The following is an 18,076-nucleotide window of genomic DNA, read 5'->3' as shown; positions in this document are numbered from 1 at the left end:
GGAATGGAACAGAGTCCAAAGGACAGGGCTAATTTCCAAAATTGTTGTAGTATTTTGTTTATCCCCCTGGGGAACAAGACCCACCCCTTTCCATCAGATTGCCAAAGAAGTTAGTGATCCCACAGAGTTAAATACTTCTTCCTCCACCTTGATATATCTCCTGGGTTATCCTTAATGCTTCCCCTTCCAACTCCCCAGCGCTGGACAGACTTGTCAAGCACAGTTCACATTCCATACATCCCTTTGTCCATCTTACTTTTGTTCCCACCTCTGTTCACTGAACTGAAATAACTGCCCGTGCTAAAACCTGCCCCCACTCCCCACCCCATGAATGCCTTCTCCTCAGTCAAGATGAATGGTTGTGGCTTGAATTAGTTCCAGTGGTCTCTGTGAGGATATCATTCTGTAGGTTTTGCCAGGTTCCCTAGATTACATCCACATTGGTTTCTTTCTTCCTTCTTTTTGGAGACTAGCTCTGGAAGGTAACTGACCTTGATTCTAGTCTTTGGCATCTTAAATCCATTCCTTTATCAGGTTGACACATAACTTCTGCATCTACTCTGTGCTCAGGGGTTGGTCTTAAAGGTATGAATTTAGCCTGTTTTTGTGTAGATAGGCTGGCTTTTCAAATCAGGTCAGGCACATGCTTGGGGGGGGGGGGGGGGGCTCAGGTCTCTGTTGGTTTATTTCCTAAAAGAATATAAATAGGGTCTATGTTATTCTCTCTGTATTCAGTACCCTTTAGGAGGTCCTGCCCTGGCATGTGCTGAGAGAGGAGCATTGCAGAAACATTCTAGACTTGTTTTGCCTGAGTAGCTGGCTGAGAGCTTTCTGTCCATGGTGGGCCTTTGTCCTGTCCCATGCCATTTCCTCCTCTTTCATGAAATGACCCCATCTTCAGCTGTGTCTTTCCTCCTCTAGCTTCAAGGTAAGATTACCCTGTTGGACTTCTGGCTGACTGAAGGTAAAGGTAGGGTAGGGCACTTTGAGTTAGAGCTGGCCTGGTTTAGCTTGCCTTGAAGTACCAGCCACCCACGGGAGGGGGCAGGGTTCTTTCTTGGGAAAGATGGTGTCTCCCTCCTAACTCCCAACTTCTCTTCGGACAGGCTGGACATCAACACTAACACCTATACATCCCAGGACCTCAAGAGTGCACTGGCAAAATTCAAGGAAGGGGCAGAGATGGAGAGTTCAAAGGAAGACAAGGTATGTGACATTCTCCAGGGAGTTAGTATAAGTCTGCAGGATGGCCTTGAAGGGAATCACTTTTTCCCTTTTGCAGTAATACATGGGATAATAATAACAATAATATTATAAAATAATTTAAACAGAAGTTAATGCCAATATAACCCTTTATAGACTACTGAAAAAATGCTGGGGCATTTCTGTCATCGCTTAGGTTAGGATCCAACTTCCAATTACACGTTCGGGAAAATTGAGGTACAAAGTAGAGATAGCCATACTCTCCATTATCACAGACATGAGTGAAAAGAGTAGAAATTAAAATTCAGATCTCACTTGCACTTGGATTACTACAGGTTTAAAGGACAGAGGTGTTGGACCAGGAAGGAAGAAGCCTGGGTCCTTGTCCTTATCCTTTGAACACGTAGCAAATGTATTTCCTTTTCCAGGCCTTAAGGTTTCTTAAATACGGTACAACACAGGGCTTGGATAAGAGGATGGCTGAGGTGTCCACCAGGTCTCAACTCTAAACTCTACAAGCTAAGGGAATGAGAAGGAACAAGAGGCAGAATTGCAGCTCCTTGGCTAGGCCTCTGATATCTGGGAGGGCTTGTAGGTACAGACCTATACCAGAAAGAAATTTTACTCTTAGATGGATCTCATGAGCTCATGTAACAGCCAGAAAATGTCACAGATCATTTTTTACATTTCCAGTCGAGTCCTGTCTTTGAAAGAATCTCCTTAGATGACTGCCTTGGAGACCTTTTTAAGTTTTCCCTCCCTCTTCTTCTCTTTTGCTTTGTCTACCTCTTTGCTTTGCCTGCTCTCACCTCACAATCCTGGCAGAATTTTAGAGGGGCAGCATAGGGTTCTTGACAGCTTGTATGTTAGTGGAGAAAGCCTTAGGTCCCTCATATCCTTTAGAGCAGCCGTGGGCAAACTACGGCCCGTTTGAAATGAATAAAACTAAAAAAAAAAAAAAGACCGTACCCTTTTATGTAATGATGTTTACTTTGAATTTATATTAGTTCACACAAACACTCCATCCATGCTTTTGTTCCGGCCCTCCGGTCCAGTTTAAGAACCCATTGTGGCCCTCGAGTCAAAAAGTTTGCCCACCCCTGCTTTAGAGCTAAGTATTTCTGAGACAAATGAGACTTTTTTTTTAAAATGTGGGGAGGACATAATTAGGATGTGTTAGTATGCAAGCCATGTCTCCATGTCTCTACTTATCTTACCAGTAACATCTCCCAGCTTAGTGAGTGTATATGTGACGAAGTGATTATCAGGATAGCAGTAGCAGCAGCAATGGTTGAAGGAAGATGATGCATAAATATCCATCCTACCACAGGTGTATTTTAACTGAAGGGGTGAGAAAAAGCAAATCCTCTACCTGGTGAAGGTAAGGCCAACAGAGGAGAGCAGTGCATGCCTAGATACATGGAACAGAGAGATTAGTGTTCCTGTGGCCAGGGTTAGGGATTATTCCATGTGGGGCTAATGGGAACATAAAAGCCAGCCTTTGTTCATGTCTTCTGCATTGATGGAAGAACCACTGTACCTCTGTCTCTTCTCTTTGTTCTCTTTAATGATATTCTTCCTCCATAAATAAGTTAGTATAGAAAAGTATGAATATTATGAAAATATTTTTAAATGCGAAAGCAAGAGATTACATTTTCAGGGTGTTTTGTTTATTTGCAATTAAAAATAACCCTTTCTTTTTGTAAGGAGAGATCCCAATCCCAGTACCCAAATGCACGATCCCAATCCTGTATTTCTGGTTTGAGTCATTTTCTGTTTGGACTGATTCTGCTCACTGCCAGTGCACTGGGAGTGGCAAATAAATTGACTTTAAGTAGATTGGAGAGTTTCTTACATGTCCTAAACTTATGACTGCAGATGCCATCATACTTTTTGTTTATCAGTATTTACTTGGCTTGGGTTGGTGAACACACAATACAATCCTATATAATAAAAGCCTAGGGACCCTACCCATGTACGACTTTCATGCATCGGGCCTCTAATCTATATATCTATATCTATCTATCTATATCTATATCTATCTATCTATCTATCTATCTATCTATCTATCTATCTATCTATCCCTAATAAGCAAATAGCCCGAACGGCTGAACAACTGAACAACCAGTCGCTATGATATGCGCTGACCACCAAGGGACACACGTGGAACATGGTGGGCATTGGCAGCAGGTGGCAGAGTGCAGAACATGGTGGGCATTGGCTGTGGCGGGATGGTGGAGCAGGTGAGCAGGGGTGCCAGACCAAGGTGGGGTGCTGGTCGCTGTCATCGGGGCAAGCCTCTGGTAGTTACTGAAAATTCTTTGCTCCCGCATACCACAATCCCGCCAGGTGCTCGCACCTACTGCTAGCACCGGCCCCGCTCACACCTGCTGCCGGTGCCGGACCTGCTTGCACCTGCTGCTGGCGCTGGAGCCACTGCTTGCACTCACTGCCAGCACCTAGTGCCGGCCCCAATCGTTCAGTGCCATCAGTGGGTGCGAGCGGTGGCTGCCAGCCCCAATCGCCCCTGAGGGCTTCTCCACCTCCCCCTACTCCTGAGGGGCCAGCAGCCGCTTCTCACACCCGCTGCTGGCGTTGGCCCCACTCGCACCTGCTGCCAGCGCTAAAGCCGCCACTTGCACTTGCTGCTGGTGCCGGCCCCACTCCCACCCGCAGCCCGTGCCAGAGCCGCCACTTGCACCTGCTGCCAGTCCTGATTGCTTGGTGCCGTCAGTGGGTGCAAGTGGCAGCTGCTGGTCCCAAACGCCCCTGAGGGCTTCTCCACCTCCCCCTGCTCCTTAGGGGCAATCAGGTCAGCAGCTGACGCTTGCACCCGCTGACAGTGCCAGCCCTGCTTGCACCCGCTGCTGGTGCTGGCCCCAGTTGCTCCACGCTGTCAGCAGGTGCAAGCAGGGCTGGCATTGTCAGTGCCTGGGAGTGCATGGGAGTGGTGGCAGCGGGAACGGGGCTGCCAGCAGACTGGACCAGGGGGCATGCAGGAGAGGCTGGGCAGGGTGCGGAGGATTGGCTGAGACTCACCCCTGTGCCCACCGCAGCCTCGCAGCCCACAGTTCCTTTCAAGGTGCACGAATTTGTGCACTGGGCCCTTACTATACAGATAAAGTATTACAGAATTGTATCCCTGAAAGTTATATAATTGTATTAACCAATGTCACCCCAATAAATTCAATAAAAAAATTTAAACCCAGGTTGTGTGGTGGTTTGCAAATACAGGATTGTGCTTTTGCTATTTTTAAAAACAGTACTGTCAGATATTGTGCCATATCCTGTCAGTTGAGAGAATGTTTTTTGAGCTTTATTTTTTTTGGAGGGAAGGGTATCAATTCTGTTGTGTCATTGGTACTTGAGTAGACTTAAGTGAATCAGTCCTTCTCAGAGTCACTTGCTTCATGAAAAAGCTCTGTTTTGCCCAACAGATTTGGGCTGTTATTGTTGAAACTGATCCCTTTATTCCTCTATTACCATACAAATTTCTTGATGCTTTATGTTTTATCATGTCAGATGTTGTTCACCTGTATACTATAAATTGCTGCATTTTAAAATATGGCCTTAAACTTTTGATTCTGGACAAGATGAAGAAGACTCATTTCTCTTTATTCTTCCTACTAAAGGACAACTAAAAACCCTGGACATAATACTAAAAGTAAATATAAGAACACTCTAAAAGGTTGGAAGAAGGAGGCAGACTGGCTAGGGACGTAGGCACTTGATGAATGACCTGGCAGTGAGTTCCTTGGGCTTTCATGTTTCCCTTTATATATCCCAGAGTGGGCACTAGAGAAGCCTACATCTCAGAAATGCCAACAGGTACATAGAAAATAGCCCTAATAAAAGCCTGTTCTTTCGAGAGAAAGAACCAGGCAAAGGGCAGCCTAGTAGGACAAAAAACTTTTGGACAATACCTGTCCCACTTTAGCCAAAGAGCATGGAAATCTTCCCATCTTAACCCTCAGTGCCAGTGGAAGTTGAATGGGGAACGTGGATTTCAATCTTCCACGTGGTGGTAACAAACTGCACTCTCATTCCTCCACCAGAGTGGTGTCAGCAAAACTTGAATGGGGAGCCTGAACTTGCACTCCTCCTGTTGGCAGTGAGATGGTGTTAGGCTGTAATCTGTTACCACCACCAAGGTGGTGTCAGTGAGAGTTGAGGCAGAATTTTCTACCTTCTGCCCAGTGTTAAAAGACTATTCTTTGCTTCCTTCACTGGTGTGCTACCAGTAGAGACCAGTGTTTTTCATCCTTCACATGGGGTAGTGTGATCTCCTGTTAGTGTGGGATCAACAGAGGCCAAGAAGAGAGCCTGAAAGTTGCCCCCTGTCTGGCAGCACCAAGGAAGTTTTGCACTTCTCCTCGCTGAGGTAATGCCAGTGGAGGGTGGGGGTGAATGGAGAGTCTATACTTTCACCCTTTACCTGGTGGCAGTGAGGCAGTGTGATGCAGTATTGTGCTCCCAACTCTGAGGCAATGTCAGTGAGAGTAACTGAGGAGGCCAACTTTTCACCCCTAGACCAGCAGCAATGAGGCAATGCTTCAGTCCCCCATAAGGGTGCTGTCAGTAGAGGCTAAGGAAGGAATTCTACTCCCTGTGTCCAGTGCCCAGTGGTGGCAGATGATGTTTTGTTTTGTTTTTTTCTCCTAACTAGAGAGTATGGTAGGGTTGTGGAGAGAAGGGAGCTAGAGAAAGGGATTTTGCAAATGAAGTCCTGGTCATGCTTTCTATGAGAAACTGACCAGAGTTAACACAGCAAAAGATTTAAGAACTGAACTGTAGTTTGGAATACTGCCCAGGTGTTTAGATTAGCTTCTGGTTAGCACACAAAAGAAGTAGACCAAAATAACACTGCAAAAGCTCTGAAAATTTGTTTTGTAGTCACAGCTATACATGAAGGCCAGAACCAGCATATTAAACCTAAACAATGTGATTGCCTACTGAAAAGGAAGATTCAGAGTCTTAAGATCAGAGTGTCCAGGATACAGTAAAAAAAAAAAAAATAAAAAAAAATCACTCATCATACCAATAATCAGGAAAATCAAAACATATTTTAGGAAAGACAACAGAGATACCAGCAGTGAGATGACTCAGAAGTTGGAATTATCTAACAAGGATTTTAAAGCAGCTATCATTAAAAGAAGCAATATGAACACTCTTTAAACAAATGACAACCTCAGCAAATAAATAGAAGATATAAAAAAATTAAATGGAATTTTAGAACTGAAAAATACAGCAATTTTTAAAAAATTAATGGGTAGGCTTAATATAAAATAGAGATGAGAGAGAAAAACATCAGGGAACCTGAAGACAGATAAATATTTCTTAATCGAAAGAAGAAAAAAATAGATTGGAAAAATGAACAGAGATTTTAGGAACCTATAGGACTATAGGCTTTTGAGATTGGTGCTCTTTTTATTGAGCTTTGGAGATATTGTGTTTTCATCAACATTGATGCAAGACCCTCCACTAGTAAAAAGATTACAACTAGCTGAAGGCTCAGATGATGTTTAGCATTTTTAGCAGTAAAATATTTTTTTACATTAAGGTTTGTACATCATTTCTTTTCAGATATAATGCTATTGCACACTTAATAGGCTACAATATGATATAAACATAACTTTTATATGCATTGGGAAGCCAAAAAATTTGTGTGACTCACTTTATTGTGATATTTGCTTTATTGTATGATCTGAAACTGAATCTGCAATATCTCCTTGGTATGCCTGTGTAACAAAAGATCTAACATTTGTGTCCCTGGAGTTTCAGAAGGAAAGAAAGAAGAATGTAAGACTAAAAAAATAATCAAAGAAATAAAGATGGAAAAATTCCCAGAGATGATGAAATGCATAAACCCATGGATTCATGAAACTGAATAATATAATAGCCAAAACCCTGGAATAACTCAAATTTTCTTCAAGAGGTGAATGGTTACAAACAAACAAATATCTATACAGTGGAATACTACTCAGCATTAAAAAGAAATGAACCATTGATATATGCAGTAACGTGGATATATCTCAAATTCATTATGTTCACTAAAAAAGCACCAATCTCAAAAGGTTATAGGCTTTGTAATTCCATATATATAACATTCTCCAAATGTCAGAATTATAGAGATGGAGAACAAATCAATGGTTGCCAGAGCATAAGGACAAAAGGGAGTGGATGGGAGGATGAGGTACACCTATAAAGGAGTACAATGGCCCTGGTTGGTTTGGCTCAGTGGACAGAGCCTTGGCCCACAGACTAAAGGGTCTGGGGTTTGATTCTGGTCAGGGGCATGTACTTCAGTTACAGGCTTGGGTTGCAGGCTCGATTCCCAGCCTCTGTCGGGAGCGTGCGGGAGGCAACCAATTGATGTGTCCTTCTCACATCAACGTTTCTCTCTATCTCCCTCTCCCTTCCATTTACTCTAAAAAAATCAATGGAAAAATATCCTCCCATGAGGATTAAATAAAAATAAAGGGACAGAATAGAGGTAGAGATGGACAGTTCTGTAGCTTCATTGTTCTGGTGGTCACGTGAATCTGTATATTGAACAAAATGGTTTAAAATAATATAGACACACACATGCAAATGTGTACATATAAAAGCTGGTGAAATCTGAATAAGACTTGTAGTCATATTAACAGTATTGTACCTAAGTCATTTTCTTGGTTTGGATATTGTGCTATTGTAATGTATGGTGTTACCATTGGGGGAAGCTGAAAGAAGGATACATGGCACTCTCTGTACTATTTTTGTAATTTACTGTGAGTATTTAATTACTGCAAAATAAACAGCTTTTTTTCCTTAAAAAAAGGGGGCGGCCTTTCTGAGGTCCAGTTACACATCATTTTTGTGAGGCAGAGGCCACTAGTTTCTTATTCTGCTCGCTTGCTTGTCATCCTACAGTTCGTTGCCTGGCAGAGTTCTCTAGCAGGGTGTAGGGAGAGCATCTTTCTGCTATAAGCAGAATATGGCATCCTATAGATGTGATTACTCTGCTAGGAGCTTGGTCTTTTAAAAGAGAGGCTGATTCATTCCTTTGGTTGGTGTTTCTATGGCGTGTTTATAACTGGAGAAAAACCCAAAGGTAATAAATAGATGAGCAATTTGGAACTGACAGCTGCTCATCATCCTGCTTTTTATAAATATTCGTGCCTTTTAATTTTTCTCAAACGATAGAAACACAAACCACTGTGACATTTCAGACTCTTTATAAGCACTATCCTCTAAAAGTGGGAAGAAAACAAGGAGTGTCACAGGTATAAAATATCTAATTAAAATCTTTTATTCACCTCCAACATCACTTCATTTTTAAAACCTTTGTATGAGTGTGGGGTAAGGAGGGATTGAGAGAAAATTGTTTGAGATTTGAGTATAGTACATATAGTAATTTAGCCACTTGAAACAGTTGAACAAATTGTACACCTGTAGTTAGATTGACAGTAATGACGGTGATTTAACTTTCATCAGCAAATTGCTCCCACTCTGACATCTCTTTACCTACAGTTTTCTACATCTGGGTTTCCCTATAATGTTGCTGGATTGGGCAGGACAAAGCCAAGATATTCTATGATTGTAGAATATAGAGAACCAAGGTGTCGATTATTCCACCTTAGACCTCAGCATTTCCTTGTAATGTTAAGGATTGAAAGTGAGCTTGTATTGCTTCCCCTGACCTCAGTGATTACAACAACAAGACTTTTCAATCTTCCTGAACATTGGAAATCAAATTGGAATAAGAGAACCTTGGAAAATCTTGAGTGTGTTTTTTAGGGCGAAGGGCTATATGAGTAGACTCTGAAAGCATCTTAGAAGATAGCAGGATTTCTAATAGCAGACATGAACGAAAATTTTGAGTGTTGGAGAAGCAGTTCTTTGAGGAGGAGCATCCATGATAGACCACAGGAGTCTTGGAAAGATATCGCCAATTGATTTAATTATTTCTTTGCTTCCTAGGCAAGGCAGGCTGAGGTTAAACGTCTCTTCCGCCCCATTGAGGAGCTAAAAAGGGACTTTGCGGAGTTGAATGTTGTCATTGAGACTGACATGCAGATCATGGTACGGCTAATCAACAAATTCAATAGTTCCAGCTCCAGCCTGGAGGAGAAGATTGCTGCACTCTTTGATCTTGAATATTATGTCCATCAGGTATTGTATTTCATTGTCCATAAGTCTGATTTTTTAACTGACAGCTTCCCCCCCAACCCCCCGTCCTAAGCTCTTGGAAAATACATCAGCATCTATACTTCTCTCCCAGCATGTACTGTATTTTTAATCTATGTCAGTATCTATTGTTGTAAGATACATTCTTTTTTTCTTTCTTAATCCTCACCCAAGGATATGTTTTTATTGATTTTAGAGAGGAAGGGAGAGAGAAAATGAAGGAAACATCAATGTGAGAAAGAAACATCAATTGGTTTCCTTCCATACCTGTCCTAACTGGGGATAGAACCCGTAAATTATGAGCCCTGACCAGAAATTGAACTTGGTGCATGGGACAATACTCCCAACCAGTGAGCCACATGGCCAGGTCAAAATGCTCTTAGAGGCCAGAGCCAACCTCTTTTTCATTTGGAGGATTACCTCCTTTATTTTTCAACACTGAGGATACAGCAGAAGTAAAGTAGATGTGGTCCCTGTTACATGTAGATTACAATTTTGTAAGAGGGAATCTACACTAATAAAAGAGAAAAATGGTAATTGGCGTACGGCGATACCCTTTTCATTGGCTAATCAGGGCTATATGCAAATTAACTGCCAACTAAGATTGGCAATTAACTGCCAACTAAGATTGGCAGTTAACTGCCAACAAGATGGCGGTTAATTTGCATATGTAGGCACAATGCAGGGAGGCGAAAGGGAAAGCAGGAAGAAGCCCCCTGCCACTGACAGTGATCGGAAACCCAGGGGGGAGCTAAGAGCTGGGGGGCAGGTGCCTTTTCCGCCCTGGCCAGTGATAGCAGGAAGTAGGGGTGGAGCCAGCGATGGGAGCTGGGCACGGTCGAAGCTGGCAGTCCCAGGAGCTAGGGGTCCCTTGCCTGGGCCTAAAGCGAAGCCCACGATCGCGGGGCCACTGCAGCTGTGGGTCCCCGCTGCCCGGGCCGGACACCTAGGCCAGAGGCGTTAGGCCTGGGCAGGGGCGGAGCCTGCAACTGCGGGGAGCTGGGGGTCCCCTGCCCAGGCCTGACACCTCTGCCGGAGGCCTCAGGCTTGGTCAAGGGGCCAATCCGGTGATTGGTGATCGGAGGGTGATGAGGGTCAACTCCTCTGGCCGAGGCATCAGGCCTGGGCGGGGGGCTGAGCCGGGGATTGGGGGGATATGATGGTCCCCTTGCCCAGGCCTGAAGCCTGGGTCAGAGGCGTCAGGCTTGGGCGGGGGGTGGAGCAAGCAATCAGAGGGAGATGGGGGTCCCCTGCCCAGGCATGATTCCTGGGACAGAGGCCTCAGGCCTGGGCGGGGGCCAGAGCCAGTGATCAGGGGGAGATGGGGGTCCCCTGTCCAAGCCTGACGCCTCTGGCAGAGGTGTCAGGCTTGGGCAAGGGGCCGATCAGGCGATTGGAGGGTGATGGGGGTCTACGCCTCTGGCTGAGGCATCAGGCCTGGGCAAGGGGCAGAGCCAGCAATCGGAGGGGTCTGGGGGTCCCCTGCCCAGGCCTGATGCCTGGGCCAGAGGCATCAGGCCTGGGCTGGGGCAGAACCAGTGATGGGGGGAAATGAGGATCCCCTGCCCAGGCCTGACGCCTCTGGCAGAGGCGTCAGGCCTGGGCAAGGGGCCGATCCTGCGATTGGAGGGTGATGGGGGTCAATGCCTGAGGGCTCCCAGTATGTGAGAGGGGGCAGGCTGGGCTGAGGGACACTCCCCGCCCCCACACACCCAGTGCACGAATTTCGTGTACTGGGCCCCTAGTCTATATATATAAAAGCCTAAGCGACTGGTATGACCAGTTCACAAAATGACCAGTCAACAGGTCACTATGATGCGCACTGACCACCAGGGGGCAGACACTAAATGCAGGAGCTGCCCCCTGGTGGTCAGTGCACTCCCACAGCCAACCTCGTGCAGCCGGCCAACCTCCCGTGGTCCTTAACCCCAGCCCAATGGCCCCGATCAGGACTGGCCGAGATGCCCTGATTGGCCCCCATTGCCAGCGAGGCTGAGGGACCCCACATGTGCACAAATTAGTGCACCGGGCCTCTAGTAATTAAATAAATAAATAAACAGTGATCAAATTGATGAGAGAATTTAAAATTGTGTTGAGGACTCCAGAGGGTAATGTAGGAGTATATGACAGGGAAATTTAGCCTAGTTGGGGGCATTGAGAAGGCTTCCCTGAGTATGTGACATTTAAGCTGAGCAATAAAGGATGAATAGGAGTTGGCTAGGCAAAGAGCGGAGATTAAAGCAGGGGATGGCAAACTATGGCCCAAATCTGCCCCACTGCCAACTTAGATAAATAAAGTTTTTTTGGGACGCAGCCACACCTATTTGTTTATGTATTGTTTTATTGTTTTGGGCTGTATCTAAGCTACAGTGGCAGAGTTGAGTAGTTGTGACAGAAACCATATGGCTCAGAGAGTCAACAATATTTATTATCAGGCCCTTTAGAAAAAGTTTGCCAACCCTCGGATTAGGCCATTCCAGGCAGAGGAAACATCATGTGCAAAGATTCTGAGTTAGAGAAGAGCTTGGTGAAATTGAGGACCTGGAAAAGATGAGAGCATAGTGACCAGGGGATGGGGTAGCAGAGATAAAGTGGGAAGGTTAGGGAGTCAGAGCGCTGGCGTTGGCAATGCCATGCTCTTTATGATTTTATCCTTGATCCTAAGAACCACTGGAGAGTTTGAAGCAGGGAAATGACTGATCAGACTTGTGTCATAATAGTTAACATTTATGGAGCATTATCATATAATTGGCTCATATTCAAGTGTTTTGTACACATTAATGTATTGGCTTCTACAGCTGCCTTATGAGTAGGCACTGCACTGATATTAACCCCATTTTATAACTGAGGCAAATGAGGTCACACTTATAATTTCCCAAAGTCACCCAGTTAGTGGTAGAGCTGGGATTTGCAACAAAGCCTTACTGACCCCAAACTCTGTGCGCTTAACCTTTTGGCCACTCTGCCTTTTACAGAATACTGATACCATTTGAATAAAGCCTGAAAGGGAGTGAGTCTAAGGAAAAGGAACCAAGAGAAGCCATTTATTTATTCAATCAATTAATTTATTTGGTGTCTGTTAAGTCCCAGACAATGTTCCAGGTACTTAGGATATATCTCTTACCTTCTAGCTGAAACAGATAGACAATAAATATAACTCATAAGTAAATTATATATAATATGTTTAAAGGTGATAAATACTATGAAAAAATAAAAAGAGCAGGGAAGGGAAGGAGCCTCTTGGGCAAGAGAAACAGGAAATACCCTTAGCTCTAAAGTAGGAGCATGTCTAATATATTTGAGGAACCACAAGGAAGTCGGTGTGGCTGGAGCTGAGAGAAGAGGGAGAGAGGTAGATGAAACTCAGAGAGGTGATGGGAGGAAGATCATGGAGCTCCTTGTAGGTCATGGAAAAGAATGAAATTGGACATTATTAAAGGATGACATGCTCTGACTTATTTTTAAAGGATCTCTCTGGCTGCTCTATTGAGAATTAGACAAGAGGCAGCGGTGGGGTGGTCATGGGTAGAAGCAGGGAAACCAGATAGGAGGCAGTTGCAGTAATCCAGCCTAGGGGTAATGCTGCCCGGTGTAATCATAATCAAAGGCTTTTTGAGATCCTCACCAAGACATAGATCTTCATCATCCTCCCACACACGACAGCATCCTTGTTCTCTATAAACTAGGCTAAAAACATTCTCTCTTTAGGATTTGTCAGCCTTTGTGGTGAGAGAGGATAAGTGTGTACTGTATCTGCAGGAATTATGGGATGGCCACTTCATCTTCTTTCTCTGCTCATAACTCTTTTTCAGTCTGCAAATAACAGGGCTGTGATCTCCTTAGAGGGGAAAAAAAAGGACCTGGTTCTCTTTTCTTTTTCTAGTCTTTCTCTTCAGGGTGAAAAAACAAACATTCTAATAGCATTTCTATTATAGATATTTAAAGCACTGAGGATCCTAGGGGTTATTGGCTAAGTCAGTCCTGCTTTGATGTTGACAGCTTTTATTTTTTCTCATCTTAACGTACTTGGATAGATCTTCAGTTACCAGGTTTCTGTAAGCTCTTCCTTTAGTTGCAGCATAAAAAGCCAAAATGACTAGAAAGCTTAGCAGAGGGGAGTGAGTACACAAAAGGGCTCTGACAGATTTCTGTTTTCCCAAAAGCCAGGTGATATCCTATTCTGCTTTCATAGGGCACTAGTTAAACAGTTGGACATTGTCCACCTCAGCCTGAGGTTAGCCTGGTAACCACCCAGTCCCCTGTTAGAGGCCAAACTTGCCCTGTTGACAGAAGAGTCATAAATGTTTTGGGTCATTAGCCTTTTAATTGGAAATATAAGGTCCTTGGCTTGGGATGGTATGTCAGGTTTCCATGCAACAGTGTTAAGTTGTGATTAAAGAAGACACAGCTTAGCCTCGAGGTCCAGTTGCAGTGGGGAATTAGGGTGATGTAGCACTAGCTTTGAGGAAGATAGGCTGTTCCTTGCCAGGAACTTCACCAGCCTACTCCTATTCTAGATTCACTGATGGGTGGTTTTGAGAGCCGTGGGCTTCAAGGACCCAAAATGGATCTGCCCAAGTTCCTCATAGCCGTGTTTGAATTATTAAACAGGGTTTGTGAAAAGCAAAACCATGGGTGTGGAAAACAGTTAGTGAGTTATTTATGAGGAGCAGTTTCTGTCTGCCCATCCACCCTGGGGCAGTGTGTTTACCTTCTCTCACACCATGACTCCTCAATTACTTACCACCATTTCTTCCTTTCTTGGTTTCCTTTTCTCTCATTGTCTTATCAGTGTTGTGGTTCTCTTTTTTCCTCCTGAGTGTTGACATAGTTCTCTTCTACCCCCTTCTTTAGCACTCCCTTCTTCTACCTTGACTTCCTTCCTACCTGTCCCACCCTATTCTGAAGGTATCCTTGGAAAAGTTCTGCCCCAGACCCAGATTTTGGAGCTTGATCTTCTGGGCGTGCAGTGAGCAGAATGACTTCTTTTTTTCTCATCTCTAGTGAAATAACAAATGAGAAAACATCTGGAGAAAACTGAAATGCTTATGTAAATGTCAGCATGTATAATACCCTGAGCATCTTTGTAGTAATAAAGATAATCTAGCATAGAACCTTTGTGACTCTGGGCTCTGTTATTTTGGGGCTTTCAGAGTGGCAGCTGTTTTTGTAGGAACTCATACAAGCTTTGATATGTAGCCATTCCTAGGCATAGAGTGACAGGCCTCTGAGCCATGGTTTTGTATGCAAAAGACCTGGAGGAAGGAGGATCAGAGGAGAGGTGATGAATTCTTGGATTTTAAAAACAGAGTATGTAAGGAAGGCTCAGTAAGTATTATTTATGGCAGAAAAATCCCAGCCCTGTTTTGGGGCCTTTATGGCAGTGCGAACTCCATACTTACTTCATGTCCCTGGTTAGGCTATTTCTTCAGGTCTGTGATACCAGGGACCCATCCATTTTGTTGGCACAGATACTCCAGATTGCCCCCCCCCCCTTTTTTTTAACTTACAGTGGAGTTTATCGCAGTAACATATTTTTCTGATCAAATGCATTCACTGGTTTAATGTTTGTTTATTGAGCACCTAACTATATGCTTAGTGCTATTCTAGTCATTAGACCAGTGATGGCGAACCTTTTGAGCTCGGCGTGTTAGCATTTTGAAAAACCCTAACTTAACTCTGGTGCCGTGTCACATATAGAAATTTTTTTTATATTTGCAACCATAGTAAAACAAAGACTTATATTTTTGATATTTATTTTATATATTTAAATGCCATTTAACAAAGAAAAATCAACCAAAAAAATGAGTTCACGTGTCACCTCTGACACGTGTGTCATAGGTTCGCCATCACTGCACTAGACCTACAATAGTGGGCAGATAAAAACCTCTGCTCTGTGGAGTTTATATGAATGTATAAGAATGATCTTCTAAGTGGTGAAAACAGGCTAGGCCCACCCCAAAGCGAGCAGAATACAGTTCTTTAAACTTGATTTCTCTGTTAGAGCCCTCTTCCAGTTTGAAGGACACAGGTAGGAAAGGGCTCTGTGGCATCTGGAGGATAAAGGTGGGTAGCAGTCACATTGTTGTTGGGCTCTACCCTCCTGGGATTTCCTGATGATTTGTAGAGTGGGATCAGCCTGTGGGCAAGAGGCAGCTTTTGTAGCAACAAAGATATTTTCAAGGGATACTTGAAGCTACTCCATGAAGAAACTGGCATCCAGTCACCTTTCTGAGAAAGCTCTTCTTGTTCCAGGATTTTTTATTTGTATTTATTTCAGAGAGGAAGGGAGAGGAAGAGAGAAACATCAGTGATGAGAGAGAATTATTGATTGGCTGTCTCCTGCATGCCCCCTACTGGGGATTTAGCCCACAGCCCGAGCATGCACCCTTGACTGGAATCGAACCCAGAACCTTTCAGTCCTTAGGCTGATGCTCTATCCACTGAGCTAAACCCAGTGAGGGCTTGTTCCGGGATTCTAATGAAGTTGGGAAATGAGATATCCCCTCTTTCATAGAATAAAAGATAGAGTGTCTGGACTTGAGGCTTTGGAACTTAAATGATAGCCTACCCGGTGCTGAACGACAGAACTTTATGTAATAATGGAAGTGTTATGCACTGTCCAATAAGTAGCACTAGCCAGTATTGCAGGTCTAGATTAAAGCCTTTGAGGGTGAGGCTTTTGTGCAGATTTTATCATGATTGTCCAGATTCAGTCAACCTTGGCTGTATGAAGTGAGGAAGAGGGAAGAGAAGGGTATTATTCTTTCTTCTTCCTATTACTCTGCCAAATCCCCCTCCCCCTGCAATGGAGCTCCTTTTATAGTCCCTGACTCCTAATTAAAATAAGCTTTTTTAAAAAATGTCTGTTGCCTCCACTGCCCCCATTTGGGGTTAGACATCAGTAGGAAGCATGGCACCATTTAGTAGTGTTGATGATGTTGGATCTTTGTGTTAATAGCTTGTACGTTAGGAGTACGCTTTATGATTCGTTACAGTATTAGAATTTTCCAGGACATGTTTGACCTAAGCAATGAATAGGTGCCATTTCTACCAGTTCCCATACAGGTGCTCATAAATCATGTTAGTTTAATTAGTAGTTCTCAAATTTAAGATTATTTAAAAATTTAGTTTGTTTTTATAAACTCTTTCCTTGTTAGTTAGAAAGGCAACCATTGCTTTTTACTTGACTTTTTAGTTTGTTTTTGAATAGTCACTAAAAGAAAGGCTATAGAAGAGCTCTTCTTTCCTTGATGACGATACAGTACTAAGCAATGCCCTTGTTGCAGATGGATAATGCACAGGACCTGCTTTCCTTCGGTGGCCTTCAAGTGGTGATCAATGGGCTGAATAGCACAGAGCCCCTGGTGAAGGAGTATGCTGCATTTGTGCTGGGAGCTGCCTTTTCCAGGTGAGCAACGATACAGGAGGGTGGGGGCAAGGGGGAGAGATCAACCAAAGGACTTGTATGCATGCATATAAGCATACCCAATGGACACAGACACCAGGGTGGTGAGGGCATGAGCGGAGGGAGGGAGGGCAATGGGGAGGTAAGAACACATATGTAATACCTTAATCAATAAAGAAAAATAAAGGGGGGGGGGGAAGAATGGACTTCTCATCAGCCAGGATTGTTTGGGCCCTTCAGGTGAATTCTAGCTTTACTCTTAGATGGAATGGCCCAGAAAAAGGTACACTTAAACTTATGTATATCCCTATTTCTATTTCACTCTAAACTCAAACTAGAGTAAGAGGAGTTTGATTCTGCTCTTATTCCAAGTAGATAAGCATTTTCACCCAGGATGTCACCATTTCTGATTCTGTGTTCCCCCTCATCTTATATATATATATATGGATATTTAAGGACATATTTTAGATCACATTCTCTGTTTTACACAAAGCTAATAAAAAGTTATATCAATCATAGAGGAAGGGAGATGTACTCCCAAGAGTTGATCCTTTTGGAAGTGAAGCTACTTACATACATTTGGTAATGAATAAGTTATGAACCTGACCAAGGAGGGTCTTTTGGGTAGAAAGTGTCTTCTTCCTAGTTGTCTGGAACCAGTCAACATGCAATCAGGTTATCAGACCCTCTGAGTTGGGAGTTGTTTAAATTTTAATTAGTCTAGCTAGTGCTAGAAGACTGATCTCTCCAAAGAGTTGATGCATTAAGGTATGTGGGCACCACTTTGTTATACTCACGCTAAAAATGTCAAGATGTCTTTAAGCTATAGTTGGTCTATTGGACCTATAGTTGCTTCCAGTTTTGAAAATCTCCTAAGACCATTTGTTTCTCTAAAACAGAATCCAATATTCTGATTCTTGCTATAAGGGAATGGCTGGTGACTATTAGGGTTGTCTTGCTTGGATGCAGGGATTGTGATGTTGTAGGAAATAGGCTATTCTGAATGTCTTTACCATTGGAGACTTTGTTTTGAAAAGACTTCTTTGCCTTTCATCCATACTTATCTTTATTTAATTCGAATCTGTCTGATGTCCTCTCATTCTAAAAAGCTTCAGCATCTTTTCTTAGTAAATTATGGGCAAAGCAGGGAAGACCAGAAAAATTGTTCCATGAGGAGAGACTGAGAGCACTGCAGGCCTTTGTTTCTCTCATCACTAACCTGCCTTGATCTTGAAGCCCTGCTTGTTCTGTGGTTGAGTTTTTGGCAGTCAAAGCTGTAGCTTCCAAGGGACTCCATTT

The 18,076-nt window shown here is 43.6% G+C and overlaps 1 protein-coding gene across 2 annotated transcripts in view; it reads left to right on the top strand.

Moving 5' to 3' along the window:
• Window positions 1-18,076, top strand: part of SIL1 (SIL1 nucleotide exchange factor) — a 228,135-nt gene that overhangs the window by 153,532 nt on the left and 56,527 nt on the right. For both annotated transcript variants that reach the window (XM_059698515.1, XM_059698514.1), the window contains exons 5-7: window positions 1,107-1,206; window positions 9,163-9,354; window positions 16,659-16,780. In XM_059698515.1, coding sequence (XP_059554498.1) covers window positions 1,107-1,206; window positions 9,163-9,354; window positions 16,659-16,780 — 414 coding nt within the window. The remainder of the gene's footprint in view (window positions 1-1,106; window positions 1,207-9,162; window positions 9,355-16,658; window positions 16,781-18,076) is intronic.

The sequence above is a fragment of the Myotis daubentonii genome, chromosome 5 (assembly GCF_963259705.1).
Source record: "Myotis daubentonii chromosome 5, mMyoDau2.1, whole genome shotgun sequence".
In the NCBI taxonomy this organism is placed as follows: domain Eukaryota; kingdom Metazoa; phylum Chordata; class Mammalia; order Chiroptera; family Vespertilionidae; genus Myotis; species Myotis daubentonii.
Note: the sequence above shows the minus strand (reverse complement) of the source record. Positions and strands in the feature narration are given on the sequence as shown.